The following is a 13,588-nucleotide window of genomic DNA, read 5'->3' as shown; positions in this document are numbered from 1 at the left end:
CCACATTTGGCCAGCACATTGGCTGATACTGAACATACTACCTAACCTGTCTATGTCAGCTTAGGGGTCAGTCTCAACACAACATCCCGTGATCTTACTGCTATTGAGTTGCCCAAACGGCATTTCATATTGCCAGCAGATGCATAGTAAATCAGTAGATGGAGGAAATAAAGAGGTGCCACATTTGCCCATTGTATGGCCAGTCACATGATATTGTTTGGTCAGTCCCACAGGCCAACTGGCCAGAAATCTTGGGAACAGGCCAGAGTGTGGCCATATGTATTTTAATGGGGCACAGTGCTGCCCCCACGATAAGCAACAGTATGTACTGTACATTCTCTCAGTTACAGTATGTTAGTGAATAAGTATACCCAAACTGCATTATTATGAAATAGCCCACAAGCATCATATAGTTTTGTGGCTTATAGATATCTAAACATACAGCCCACCTGCTGTTATTAAGGCTACGAATTCCAGTGAATCTGAAGTTCAACAAGTGCTGCAGCATTACAGAACGGACACCCCTGGTATATACACATCATTGTGCATTATTGCACTCGTCAGATCAATCATGATTAACCATTCCCCTTTTATTTAATCAGAGAAGCCTCCTGCAATGCTGTAAAGTATGCAATACAAAGAGTGCAAGCTTTTCTGCCCATTATTAAATATATACAAAAGGCTTACATTTAAAGTGTACTTAAAAAGTATGTAGAAGAGCCTACAGCAATCCTACACAGGCAGTTGTACCTGAACATATACAGGTTATCCAGAAACCCGTTAAAGCTCCGAATTACGGATAGGTCGTCTCCCATAGATTTTCAAACAAAAATAGAACACCATTACCTTATTGTGCTTCTAACGGGGTATTCCCGACTTTTATTGCGAGGTGTTTCACACCCCTGATCATTGATCATTTCGTTTGAAAGTATATTACTGGATTGTGGCTAGGCCAGTATTGTTACCTGCACTTCTGCATGACATATATTTGCCATTTTATCCAAATAATCAAAATTTTTAAAAATGATTTCCCTTTTTTCTGTAATAATAAAACAGTACCTTGTACTTGATCTTGACTAAGATATAATTTATCCTTATTGGAGGCAAAACCAGCCTATTGGGTTTATTTAATGTGTACATGATTTTCTAGTAGACTTAAATTACGGAAAGATCCGTTATCCGAAAAACCCCAGGTCCCGAGCATTCTGGATAATAGGTCAGATGCTTCTACCTTGCTATAATAGGAAAGGAATAGTGGAGGGTAGCTGAACTTTGCTAACTGGAACAACTGCCCCATGTGTTTAATACAGAGAAGAGCAGTGTATCCCTCACCTCTTGGCTGCACGTTTGCTTTGTGCAGAGCCTTTTCCCCTGTCTCTTCCTCATGCACACTTTCCCTCCAAGGACCTCACACGCACGACCCACAGCACAAAGTAGCTCCTGCATGTTCCACACTAACTCCGGCAGCACAGAAGGAGATGACAGAGCTGATAAAAACAGAGCGAGACTCTGAACACCGTCCCCCCCATCTTCCCCATGGTACATCTTCCCCATGCCCATCGAAACTTAGTCTCCACTCATCCCACAGGGTGGCTGGGAGTCCAGCCTGCAACTAGTTCTCAAGAGATGGCTCCTTATGATACCGACCATAGTGTCTAGGTCTATCTCATAGGGACATAAGATTGTAAGCTCCACCGGTTGCAGGGATTAATGTGAATAATGAGCAATTGCTGGGTAACTGGGTTTTCACGATATAACAAATAATAATTATGCATACTATTCACATGAATGGGCCCCATATAAATCTGGGATCAGTAACCGGTCAGTGCAGGAGAGGGACACAAACAATGGCAATGCAAATGATACAAATAGCAGGAAGTGTTCCAAAGGGCTTACAATCTAACTGAGCAGGGCAAGCTGCAATGGCAAGGATACTGCACACGGCAGAACTCACAACAGAGGAAAGAGAAGCAAATCTACAGACTGACAGGGAAGCTCCAGAGTTTGTCCCCACAGCACAAGATGGGTCCTGCCATACACAACACCAGAGAGAAGCAACCGTGCAGCTTCTGAAATAGAACTTCCAGCACATCCTGCACATGCCTGAGGGATGCTGGGAGCTGTTGATAAACAAGAGCTGGAGGGCAGCAGGTTATACAAAGGTCTATGCAGCAAAGTGATGCTGAATACAACAACATGCAAATGAGGCATGTCCAACCTGTTACCCCCCCCCCCCCCAAGCCTCTGTTGAACTACAACTCTCAGCAATCCCCAGGCTATTGAGTGTATGCTGGGAGTCATGAATCCAACAAAAGCTTAAGGGATATAGGTGGGAGATGTGTGTGCAATAGAGCTATGTAATGGCATGGGTCACAGCCACAACACTCGGTCAGGGAACATCACCTTGAACTGCTCCAGCTGTTGTTCAACTACAACTTTAATGGCCACGGTACAGCCCAGCTCCCTGTGACTAGAGTAGACAAGGAGGATGGAAGTTGTAGTTCAGCAGCACCCCCTGACCTGGCTGATAGTCTCGTTGGTGTAGCATACAATAGACAGCCCTAGCATCTCCAGGTAACGTGTCCCAGCCTCCCCCAGCAGCTACTCACCCCACTGCCAGGAAAGTTACTTTCACACTGTCCCCCTTCCTTGTTACACACACCAGGAGGGAGCAGGAAGTTTTCAGCCCCATGTCTGCCTGCCCCCTGTACCCTAACTGCACAGCCCGATGCCTCCATGCCCCGCGGCCCCACAGGGGGTCTGAGTGCCACTTACTTCTCCCTGGCCTGGCTGTCGGACGGTACGCTGTTACTCTTGCCTTTGGCGTACATGCTTGCAGAAAGCTCCGATTGTCACACACCTGTCAACCGATCACAGCCTTCCACCAGGAACAACCCCGTCACCATGGCGACACCAGCAGCGCCCGCCCCTGATAGGCCCGGTCGGCTTCCAGCCCCACCCTCTCGTCATGGCAACCGACATGATAGACAGTTCCTTCCACACCCCCAATCTTCTCCCGTGCTCCCTCCTCCTAAGCAGGCTGGGCTGAGAGCAGAGCAGAGGGAGAGCGGCTTCCTCCTCCCCCCCCTCCTCCTTTCTCTCAGTGCTGGGGGGAGGAGGGGGGATTTGAAACCGTTCTAGAAGGATTTTTAAACAACTGGCTGTTCCATCTAATGGCTGCCACTCCCCCCTCTGCGCCCAGCCAGCCACAAACTATGGGCTGGATCCGCTTCATTCCTAGGCTAGGGACATAATACTAGTCACAAATATTATTTATTCCTAGGCCATGGGCCTAATTATTACTGTTCCTGTTTTAGGGTGACCCTCACCTGTGCAATAACTTCTATCTTAGGTATATCCTGACTAACATTATGGCTTTTCTTAGGCTACGGTTGCCCACCAGTCTGTAAAAATCATACTTGATGCCAATCTTATTAGAGAGGAACAATAAAAAATGTTGGAAAGATTGTATTTTCTTCCAGAAAGGGCCACAACCTTACAGGCAAACCCTCCATAATCCCACTGCACCCGGATTATGCCATTGTATATTGTGTATAATACAGCAGAACCTCCATTTTACTTTTTTCAGTGGACCAGCAAAAAATGGTGTAAAATCCAGGAAAATGTAAAATCGGGGAAATGTATTATGCTTAATGGGACAACAAAACAACAATGTAAAATGAGGGGAAACTTCAGGAGATTGTAAAATATATGTCTCACTGTGTATTGTATACTGCTGAGATGGCAATAAAGTTCACTTTGACTTTGACTTTACTGTATTACTTTTTTTTCTAGTCTATGGACACAATCACTAATGCCACGACCTCTGGGCTAGTTTATGAGAAGTATTGTTACTATTTGGTAACCCTTACACAGTGGGAAATCTGAAATATATATATTTGTGCAGGCAAGTAAAATGATTACAATTTACACAAGTGAGAACACCTGTGAAATTTGCATTGGTGTCCTGTGGTTGTTATTAAACATCATCATCTGCCACCAAATGCCAAAGTTGCATGGCTAGCGGCATAGCTGCAAGTATTCACAAAGGTGGAGTAAATTGACAGAATGCTAACTCCAGTTTGGTGAATGCAACATGCTGTTGCGTGAATATGCCATTCAGCCCATGTGTAATAGATCAAAGTATCTTTGAATCTCTTGCCATTATCTACACTAGGGCGGGATTTCAAACAAATTTAAAATGAAATTGACATAGAATATTCAATTACGCCCTAAGTCATGATCGCCTGAACACCAGTTTTTCTTTTTAGGCTACCCTACACCAATTTTTAATCAAAAAGTTGGAGCAAAACTATTTTTCCTGTTCAATTCCATCTTCCTGAATTATATTTTATTAACTCCAGCAATATTCAAAAACAATTACAGCTTGGCCTAAATTGTACTACAGATTATTATTGAGAAATTTGGCACTCAAAATTCATTCATTCTTGAATGACAATTAACGCCACAGAGTACACAACCACCATATTATGTCATTCAGGCTTTTGTGAATGACATTTTTTAACTCCAGTTTAACCCCGATAATATTTCTTGAGGTGGCCATACATGGGCATATCCGCTCATTTGGAGAGGTTGTCGTACAAGCTGATCCTGCACCAATATCCCTACCTTGAGTGGCCGATACAAGCTGATCCGATCATGGGCCATAGGGACCAACAATCGGATCACAAGGCCAGGAGTGCAGGAGGTCGATCCAATGGAAATTTTAAGCCTGCCCAATCGACATTTGGCTGATTTTTGGCCAGATATCAGTCAGGGAAGCACGGTGGGAGGGCCTATACACTGGCTAATGCACTTCTTTTATCGGCTCATGTATGGCCACCTTTACTCCAATCTCAGCTTACTCCACTTTTTCGAATTCCCTTCTTAGGCTTGTGTTCCATGCATAAATACACCAGGGGAGAAAACAGCTATCAGCTGCCGTCCACTCTCTTTAGTAATCATTGAAAAGCATGGCATCTGCATGTCAGTGCACACGTGATGTATTCCAGTGCTGAAATCCATCATGTGGGTGCGCTGACATGCAGTGCTTTTCAGTGCACACTATGTCAGATTGGAGGTCAGCCATATATGTTTTCTCACATCGGCAGGGCCTTCCCAGTCACAAACTCCTCCACAAGTCAAACCTGATGTCACTTCCCCTTATGTGCACACCTATTACTTCCTCCTTGCTGCCATGATCAGGGGGTGCGGGAGAGTGTCCACAGTTCTTGGTGGGAGAGAACGCCAACCAGGTTTTTTCCCGTTGTCCCAGTAGCCCTGTCCGACCCTGTGCACCGTGTATTTGAGCCAGACACAAACACTTTATGTGACAAAATCTTTTTTTTCTAACGGAACACGTTTATGACTTTGTAGTACTATCAGTGATCATACCAATGTGTCATATAACTTATAAAAACTTTTTCAAAAGTCTCTGGGTCCTTAAATAAATGAATAAACAAGAGTTACAAAATAGAAATAGTATCTGAGCCTGCTTACAAGAGCTTTCAAGCTAAAGGATTCAGAAAATAGATTTCAGTTTGCAGAAACCACTTTTTTGTTATAAAGGAGACATTTTGGCATAAGATGGCATAAAATGAATACAATTTACATTGATTTTTTTTTTGTTGTAAAGAAATATATTTCTCCATTTAAAGTGATACTGATGCCAAAAAAAATACTTTTTAAAATATAAATGTACATTAAAAGGTCATGTTGATCGTTTTTTTTTGCAGAGAGGTCTGTTTTTATATATAATTTTTAGTTTAAGTTCCTAAACCTGACTCTTTTGCCAACCTGACTGTCCCATCTCAGACTGTCAGTTAAAGTTTCTAATGCTAACGGACTCCTGCTGCACAAATATGGCAGCCCCCTCATAGACGAGCACGGGGAGTCAGATGGGTAATGTAAAAGCTTTGAGCAAATACTTTATGGCAAAATTATAAGTCACAAACAAAGCCAATACTATGATATAATGTAAAAATGATTTAATTTCTGGTGTCAGTATCTCTTTAACTCCCATTTTGGACTAAAGCTACTTTGACATTGAGGTCTAGTAAAGGCTTGTATTCCATCTTGCCATTTGTACTGGTGCCTTTAAAAGTGTCAAGATTGGACCATTACTTCACAATGTAACAATGTTCATCAGGCAGTTATTACCTCACACTTTATAATTGCAAATTTTTAAGATCTGTTTTTTTTGTGCAAAATAATTTATATTAAGCTGTTTTACTGGCACACACAGCATAATACAGTATGCAGTATTATCACTGGCAGTTGAGTCGCAATGAGTTTGCAAAACATAACTTTATATGCACAGGAAAATAAAAAAAAGGGTGGTGGGAATTGTACTTGACTGGGGCCAGATAGATCCTATGGGCAGGGCCACATTAAAGCACTAGCAGACCTAAGGCAAAGATTTCATTGGTGGGCCCCCACTTCCCCAAGAAATTTGTGATAGAATTTCTCTCAAGCATGTGAAATGCATGTCCAGGTAAGTGGACCACCAGTCACGGGGCAGATAAATGAGAAAATATTGTTCTTCCAGATGATTAAAATGAGGGCTGTACCACCTCTGCAGGATGCTTCCATCAAAAGTTATACCAGCTCATATGTCTGTGGGTGAACCCTGAGCCCCATTTGTCCATTTATTAAAATGGCCCTGTCTCTGGAGTCCAGTCCAACCCTGCCATGCCAGGGTACTTATTAGTTTAGGAAAATGGAGCAAATTATATGGCGATTTGGCTATAAAAGGCCTTTCTCTCTCCAGAACACAGTCTTGGTTTTTGTGGGTGTTTAAGAGAAAACCATTAACCACATGCAGTAATATTACAATTCTGCCCCCATATTGAAATACGTGTATAGCCAATTGCACAAATTCCCCCAATTGTTCTATGCCCTAGCTACCCGACTTCATCTATGATAGAGTGTGTCTCTGCAGTTTAGCGCTGATCTACAGTATGACCCCACACATATACAGAATTGGGTCTATGGTCTAATGGAAAAGCCAAACTTAGACACATATGATCATAAAGCTGGGTCACACTATTAACAGAATTACCTGTCACATTTGAAAGAAACACAAGGGCGAGAGGACCCAGCTCACAAGAACTTACAATCTAACAAAGACGCCTATGAAGAAATTCTGCACTTTCAAATGAAGCATTTGTTGCAGAAGGTAATCTCTTTTGGTGTAATACATAAAAGAAGCAAATGAAGAAATTCTGCTGAAATAACTGCACTTTGCAATGAAACATTTGTTACAGTATTGAACCTCTTTTGGTTTAATACATAGGCTACTACTAATGTGATGTACAAAGGCAGTCGTGTATTCATCTCTTGCTGCTCTGCACACGGGGAGGGAAGAGTTAAATTGAGAAAGGAAACAATACTGCTGGCTATAAAAAAAAACCCTGCCTGTCAGTCTGCAAAAGGAGAGTTGCACAGCTCATAAAGATGCAAGTCAGACCTACACCTTTCCCCCAATACACATTTCACTAGCCTACATTACATACCAGAGAGAGGGGGGCAGTAAGCAAAGAGATACCACACCCACCCTCTGTACAAACATACAACTTAACTGCCTCCAGCTCATACCATGGACTGCCTCCCCCACACATCTGCTTAACCCTTGCATGGCAGCAGGCTTGCAGCAAACATTTTCTATTGCTAACTGAATCCTAAAAAAAAAGACAGGCATTTTTATTAGCATATCTACAGGGACGCCTTCATGCTGGCAGAAATGTCAAACACACAGCTAAGGTTGCCACTTCAGCCTTTTAGCACTGGACAACTTGCGAGGCTAATTAACAGTTATTTTAGATGCAGGCTGCAGACTGCACTGCGCTCTGCACAGCCATGCAGGGTGCATCTAAATGAATTGTTATTTAACCCTTTGGATTGCAGATTTTATAAGTGTCAGGGCCCTTACTCACGGCGTTTGAAGCTGCGCTTCAAAGCGTTGCAGTTTAATGTGTTCAGCCGCAGGGGAGCACAGGAGTAGATGCGCTGAATTCTTTTCAATGTGGCTGTACTCACACAGACGCATGTAAGCATCTAACGCAGGTTGCAATGCAGCATGTTGCATTTTACCTGCGTTCAGCAGTTACATGCGTCTGTGTGAGTACAGCCGCATTGAAAAGAATTCAGTGCGTCTACTCCTGCGCTCCCCTGCGGCTGAACGCAGGGGAGCGAAGCTTCAAAGCCCATAAGTAAGGGCCCTTAGGCTTTAACCCTGCTCATATAAACCCTAGCTGCAGCTCTCCAGTTAAGCAATAGCTTCCTCTATTTGTGAGATGCTGGGAGTTGTTCCAGAGCTGGAGGACCTCAGGTTGGATATTCATAATGTAAAACAAATAATATAATAATTGTTAAACAGTGCAATACTGTATGTAACCTGTGTTTTTCGTAAAGGCCATAGTCTTGCCAAGGGGCCCGGCCTGAGGTTTGAGGTCCTGGGTAACTGCACCTTGTAAAGCCAGAACTTATTGGAGGGCTATTTATTATGTATGTATGTTTATTTTTATTTATATAGTGCTGCTTATGCACAAAGTGCTGTACAGCAGAACAATACATTAACGGAACAAACAGCCGTCAATATAATAATAAATATGAATAAATACAAAATGCAGTTAATGTTAAAGAGACAAGTGGAAAGAGGTTCCTGCCCTGTTGAGCTTACAATCCTAAACCAATATTTTATTTCTTTGCATTTATGAATATCACAAAGCAGCACAAACAATGTGTTATTTTGATCCATATTATGTGTCTTTTATGTTTGTGTATTTTCAATTTGGCAAGTCCCCTTAGGGTCCCCACAACCCCAGTGATAGGATCTCAGCAGGCCGCTGGCTTCCTTTCTTTGTTGTGTACAGTTCAGCTTCACTGCTTTTATTCCTGATCTCCCGGCAGCCCTCTCACAGTACTAACCACAAGGCTCTGGGAAGGGAGGGTGATTCAGCAGGTTACAGGAATCTTAAAAAGTACCCTTTTCCCTGGAGAGGGAGCATTGCAGGGGCCGAGAGAGACAAGGTCATGCTAACGGAAGGGCAGAAAGGGCATTTGTCCTGGGTACCTAGCATCATAGGCGTCTCTGCTAAAATCAGAAAGGGCATATAAATGGTTTAACAGCTGGAATATAATTTAACCTTAATTATGAGGAATGTCCAGCCTATGTCCCTCCTTGTCTAATTCCACTACAGCTCCATGCCTTTGCTGTTGGAGAGATTTAGGGGCAAATTCATCAAGGGTCGAATATCAAGGGTTAATTAACCCTCGATATTCGACTGGGGAATGAAAATCCTTCGACTTCAAATATCGAAATCAAAGGAATTTGCGCAAATACTTCGATCGAATGATCGAGGGAATAATCGTTCGATCGAACGATTAAATCCTTCGAATCGAACGATTCGAATGATTTTAATCCAACGATCGAAGGATTATCCTTCGACCAAAAAAAGTTAGGCAAGCCTATGGGGACCTCGGTAGCTTTTAGGTGGCGAACTAGGGGGTTGAAGTTTTTTCTTAAAGAGACAGTACTTCGACTATCGAATGGTCGAATAGTGGAACGATTTTTAGAATCGTTCGATTCGAAGTCGTAGTCGAAGGTCGAAGTAGCCCATTCGATGGTCGAAGTAGCCAAAAAAAACACTTCGAAATTCAAAGTTTTTTTTCTTCTATTCCTTCACTCGAACTTAATGAATGGGCCCCTTATAGTTGTAGTTTGACAACAACTGGATATCCCTGCATTACACTGATTACAGCCCCCCAGATTTGGGGCCACTGACTTAATCGAATGCCTGGAGCCCCTTTATCAATGACTCTGGCCCTAGATAAAAAAAGGCACATCCAGCAAGCAGTGCTGGCAGTTGGATTTTGGATGTGGCGTCTCTGATGAAAGTGTAATTAACTGATAGGGCAGAAAATATTTACATTCATCCAGTTAGTGAGGCTGGACCATATGTGATCAGAACACAAAGAGAGAAAACCCACACTGTAAAATTATATAGCCCTCTGTATTTTATGATACATGCCTGGCCTTTGGCTTTGCTCACAAGTATTATGTTGCATGACCAATAATTAGAAGTCTATATCTTTTGTTATTCATTTTATTCGAACATAGAATTTCCCAGTCATAATTGATTACCTGCCCAACCGAGTTTACAGTCTAATTTCTGATGCCCGAGGGACAGTGAGATTTAGTGATCTGCCAAATTCTCAGTCAGATGACATGAGAGTCAATCCAGGCTTCCCTGAAAAGAGATTAATCGTAATGATCTCACAATGGAGACTTTGTAATGAGCTGATATAGGACCTACAACCCATTTTTTCATAAAATACACAATTACATGAAATACTGGCACACAATAGTCAGTTGAGATATTACATTATATTATATTACATTATATACACTGGTTTCTTTCTGTGGGACTTCTATACCTTTAGGTCAATGGCACACATACTATACCTTTCCATAAACTATGATAGTAAATGCTCAATCCCTTCCTGAAAGCACTGGTACTTGCACTTTCAGGTGCTTCAGGGTGGTCAGGCACCACACTGAGAAATTACCCCAAAAATGTAAATTCCATAATAGTCAATAGGAAGCATTTCTTCAGATTCAAGCATGTTGCTAATTAAGAACTTTTTCTGCAATTTTACACCAAATCTTCAAAAGTGCAGAATAAGTAGATTTTATGTGCAGAGATTCCAACATCCCCTTATGTAAGTGATTTTTTTTTCACCATGCCCCTACCACCCTTAAACTATAAGGTAACAGGCTTCCAGCATTGTCTACATTTCAGGGTTCTTCTTTGTTCAATAAGAAGAGGACATTGCCTAGCTCAATGGCACCATTTAAAGGGTTAAATTCCTCCCCCCGCCATGAAGTTTCTGAAAAACCAAATAGGTTGTATTTGAATTGGCAGATTTATCAAGATGTGTGTTTAGATTATAATATATTAAAAAACTCACCCACGTACTATTCATTCCTACGGGATTTTTGGAAGCATATTTACCAAATGGTGCGTTCCAACTTTCACCCATTGATAAATATGCTTCTAAAAATCCCATAGAAATTAATAGAACATGGGTGAGTTTTTATAAAAAACTTGTGGATTTACAACACAAGCCTGATTCATATTAAGGTGACCATACATGGGCAGATTTAAGCTTCCGATTTAAGATTCTATTTTAGACCAACTTGGCAGCTTATCTGCCCATGTATAGAGCCCACTAACTGTCTTGCTCCACTGATATCTGGCTGAAAATAATCAGCTTATCTGGATAGGTTTGGAAAATCTAGTCGGAGAAAGAGCACATTGGTGTGTTGATGCAGTCCTCATCTGATGGGTCTCCATAGGCCCCAATGGATTTTTCTGTAAGAATGTAGCTTGTTTGGTGACCTCACAAATGATATAAAATGGACATGTCTATGGATGGCCACCTTTAATCTTTCAAAAACAAGACTTATCTCTGCATTAGAAAAAAGTCCACAAAGACTTTTTCCATCAATCTTCCTTTAACGGCAATGGCACATGAAGCAATTCCTACTGTTTTTCTGCCGGAAAGATATGCAGCATTCAAAAAATTATTGCCTGACCAGAGAGTGTATCAGCTGGAAATTGTGGTGAAATGTTGGCAGTACCAGATGGAAATTGTGGTGAAATGTTGGCAGTACCAGATGGAAATTGTGGTGAATGTTGGCAATCAACCAGTGTCCCATTGCCCTTCCAATTGAGCCTCTTAGCACCAGTACTAACACACGTTTCCAGTCTACCTATAATATCTTACTGTCTATATTTCTTTCTGTGTTCAGACATGCTTGTACAGCTCTCATCCTAAAGAAATTATTAGCACTGCTGCTTATCCTGCAGAGTCTTTCTTTAATTACCAAGATGGACGTGTTCTTTGTTTGAGGAAGGGGTTTCTTTTCATTAAAATGCACTCTAAAAACTGTTGTGCTTGTAATCTGAAGTATACCGGTTAATAATCTCTGCAGATATACATAACCCTTGCTTATTTTAAATCTCGTGACAGCTAAATTTGAATATACTTTGCTTATTTAGGTAAAGACCAACATCTGCATTTATTCTATTCATTTAATTACCCCTATCTCAGTGAAAGGACAAGGAATGGTTGATTCATTGGGCAGCGCAAATATGCTATGTAATCCAAAGTAAATTCAATTGCTACATTTTTTCCCCTGGTCTGTTACTCCTTTTAGGAAAATACTACACCGGCCCAGAGAATTAGCTAATAGTAACCTTATTCCCAGATAGTCTTGGCTTGGTCTAGTAATGTGGGTGCAGTGCTCTGTTAGTTTTATCCCAGTCCCACACAGTTTTCTCCTAAAAGGAACACCGGCCTGGGGAAAACAAATTTGGCACCCATGAATAAATTTTCCTTTCCTTGTCCTCTAAACTCACTCGAGTTCTCAGTTCCAGTTCTCAGAAACCCAAACACCTTACACACAATATTTCATATCATACAAGTGTTTCTATGAAAATTAAAGTCTTTGGTTTTCCAAATCTAAAATTAGACATTAGGAGAAGTGAGCTTACTAAATGTCACTTGAAGACTGAAGCAAGTCACCAGCACATCAAGGAATTAATTAACAGCTACAGTCCTTTTATGAAATTCTGGAAAATGTCACAATATGCCTTTGCCATAGTGTACTAGTCTCTTACGGGTAAAATCAATTGTGTTACTTTATGATTAACAATGTACCAGTTTCCAAGGCTTAAAATGTTTGTTAAGGTTTAATAAAGCCCGGTTTGAAGCCTGGATGAATTGTGAAAGTTGGACTGTTGATAAAGTTTAATTTCCCATCCGTTCCAGAGTCTGCTAAGAAACACTGTGCACCGTTCACATATAAACTTACAACCCTGGAATGGGCAAGAGAGTGCTGAGGTGAAATGCGTTAGCTAAAGCAGTCATCTGGAGCTGGAGATTATTATTCTACTTTACCTTAAGACAATGTTTTGAGGAGGAGTACCGGATGTGCTACAGCAGAAAAAAATCCTGGCATAGCGCTAAGCACCAGCAGATAACTGTGTTTCTTGCGCCAGTCGGAAGATACAGGAGCTGCATCTTCAGTATTTTGTTTCAGTATTTTGTTGCTTGGAGAAAGTATTAGAACCTCACATCAAAAATATCACAGCCTATACATTTGGGGGGTTATTTACTAAAATCCAAATTTATCTCCTAATTTATTTAAAAAAAAAACCCAGGACCAAACGTCCATGCCCGATTTTATCTTATTTATTAATTAAAAAAACTAGATAAAATCGAGCAAATACCTGAATCACACAAATGTTTCTGCCTTTTTTCCTGAATTGCTCTAATTTTTTGTAGTTTTTAGGATTAGGCTAAACCCAGCTCATGAAAACTTAAAATTGAGATAGGTGCCTTTCCCATTGACTTATACAGGAGCTTGATTTTTAATAAAATCAGACTTTTAAAAAAATCACAAATTTCTCGGAATTTCTTAAACCCCCGAGGATGGAAAAAGTCTGAATCTGAAAATCCAGCATCCCAGACCTGTCGAGGTTGCACATAAGTCAATGGGAGAAGTCCCAATGATTTTTTT

General features: G+C 41.3%; 1 protein-coding gene across 5 annotated transcripts in view; it reads right to left on the bottom strand.

Moving 5' to 3' along the window:
* ssbp2.L (single-stranded DNA binding protein 2 L homeolog) overlaps positions 1 to 3,101 on the bottom strand; it is a 127,598-nt gene extending 124,497 nt beyond the window's left edge. For 2 of the 5 annotated variants that reach the window (XM_018264812.2, XM_018264832.2), the window contains exon 1: positions 2,776 to 3,097. In XM_018264812.2, the coding sequence (XP_018120301.1) occupies positions 2,776 to 2,831 (56 nt within the window). In that variant the 5' untranslated portion in view covers positions 2,832 to 3,097. Of the gene's footprint in view, positions 1 to 2,775 lie in introns of all 5 variants that reach the window. The other 3 variants (XM_018264824.2, XM_018264804.2, XM_018264819.2) reach the window with 3 other exon arrangements.
* Positions 3,102 to 13,588: the final 10,487 nt, after the last annotated feature.

This window comes from Xenopus laevis, chromosome 1L (genome assembly GCF_017654675.1).
Source record: "Xenopus laevis strain J_2021 chromosome 1L, Xenopus_laevis_v10.1, whole genome shotgun sequence".
NCBI classification, from domain to species: Eukaryota; Metazoa; Chordata; class Amphibia; order Anura; family Pipidae; genus Xenopus; species Xenopus laevis.
The sequence above is the reverse complement of the archived record's forward strand: the minus strand, read 5'-3'. Positions and strand labels throughout refer to the sequence as shown.